At 34.5% G+C, this 1,764-nt stretch overlaps 1 protein-coding gene across 1 annotated transcript; it reads right to left on the bottom strand.

Moving 5' to 3' along the window:
* On the bottom strand, positions 1-1,450 carry LOC108341016 (uncharacterized). The gene is made up of 5 exons (XM_017578620.2): positions 1,280-1,450; positions 1,148-1,197; positions 963-1,041; positions 478-539; positions 1-369 (listed from the first exon to the last, which is right to left on the bottom strand). Exons 1-5 carry the CDS (start codon positions 1,335-1,337, stop codon positions 199-201), a joined length of 420 nt encoding a protein of 139 aa, XP_017434109.1. The 5' UTR covers positions 1,338-1,450; the 3' UTR covers positions 1-198.
* Positions 1,451-1,764: the final 314 nt, after the last annotated feature.

The following is a 1,764-nucleotide window of genomic DNA, read 5'->3' as shown; positions in this document are numbered from 1 at the left end:
TTAATCATCAAATTAAAAGGCATTGGAAATATATATTATAATCAATAAAGGTGATAGAATAATAATGTACAAATCATTCCTAGGCCAAAAAACTGCAGCATTTCTGCAATGCTGTCCAACATCTCTGTCTACTGTATATATTTTATTAATACTAATATACGGAACATTGTCAGTTTTTCTTGTTGATCATCCCTAGACTCAGTTGTGTATTGGAGGCTTTCTCTTTGCTGGAGAATAATCCATCTCAGTTATCTCTACCAGGTCATGGTTGTGCTCCTCAGGAACATCTTTCTGATTCCAAGAGCTCAGTGTATTCACTTTTTTAGTGCTGCCATTCACCGAGTCTTCAGCCTTGGATTCTTCCACATTCTGTCCATGGAACATACACATAATGAGAAAAAAAAAATGAAAATAAATTCCAAGGTTTCTGTTGCAGAAAAAAAATTAATGATGTTTTTTTTCTGTCTCTCAACGAACCTTTGGGAGGGATTGGGTAGTAGAAATGGAAGCGGTAACAAGTTTCCTATTCTTTAATTTTCCTGCAACAACACAAGAACATTCAAGATGTTTAATACTACGATTTGTATATATACAAAAGAGGGTTGGTTGTTCTTGTTAAATTTGTCAGGTGATGCTTGGTAGAGATAGTTTGCTATGTTTTACTCAAACCAGAAACCAAGTTAAAGAGAACGAAGCTTTGCATATTTATGCGTAACCACGAAATTTGAAGTATATGTGACAACTTGCACTAATTATAATACTCGGTCTGATTTAAGACTCTGAATGGTGTTTGTATTATAAGGAGAACAATGAAAAAAAAAAAGAATAAAAATGAACTAATGGTCTTAAAAACTAATGGTGTCTAGGCATATGGCGTCTAGGTCCGTAGTAATCTTCATGAATGTTTGGTAAGTTGTGGTTTGGTTTTGTGAATACTTTAGAGGCTCTTTTCTTCTGGCTACCTGTGCATTCGTTGTCTTTGCAGAGAACAGTTTCCTCAGCATCAGTGTTACTTCTTTTCAGCAAAGTACTTTCTCCATCCTGCAAAAGTAACAAAATTTTACATTAACATCAACTGAAGTATGAATGAGGGTTGAAGTTTATTAAAGAAATGAATCCATAAAACCAGAAAATAACGACCACCTACTTGTTGTTTCTGTTGCTGAACTGGTAAAGACACTTTCCCCAAACGAGTCCCTGCACAAAGTAAGGTAATGTTAGAAATCCAAACATAAGGACTGATTGACTTAACTGCTGTTGAAAGTATTATTTGAATTACCTTGAGTTTGTGCAAGGAGGAGTGAGAGAATAACAAGAAAGACCACAAAAGATTTCATTTTGAAGAAAAATGTAGGGAAAAAGTTAGAAGTTTGAGTCCTCAAACAAGAGGGTAGAGTTTTCTTCCTGTGAAGAAGAGCTTATAACTGTGAAATAAATGAGGAATTATGAGTGGTTGATATGGATGAAGGAGAGGGATGGCGGTTTATTATATATATAGTGGAGTATAGGGGTCCACAGAGAAGTTCAACTTAAACTATAATAGTATTTTACTTCCCTTTTTATTAGTTGTCTTATGGCACCCCTCAAAGTGCCAACTGCCACCCTATATCAAAGGAAATTGCTAATCATTTGAACCTCCAATTATTTAAGCCAAGGGCTAGAAGGTTTTGAGGCTAAATGATAGAAAAATATTAAGTAATTAACAAAGGTGCTACTAATTGTTAGGTACTATAATATCCACCAAAAATTAAAAGCAATAAAAAG

This window comes from Vigna angularis, chromosome 1 (assembly GCF_016808095.1).
Source record: "Vigna angularis cultivar LongXiaoDou No.4 chromosome 1, ASM1680809v1, whole genome shotgun sequence".
Taxonomy (NCBI): domain Eukaryota; kingdom Viridiplantae; phylum Streptophyta; class Magnoliopsida; order Fabales; family Fabaceae; genus Vigna; species Vigna angularis.
Note: the sequence above shows the minus strand (reverse complement) of the source record. Positions and strands in the feature narration are given on the sequence as shown.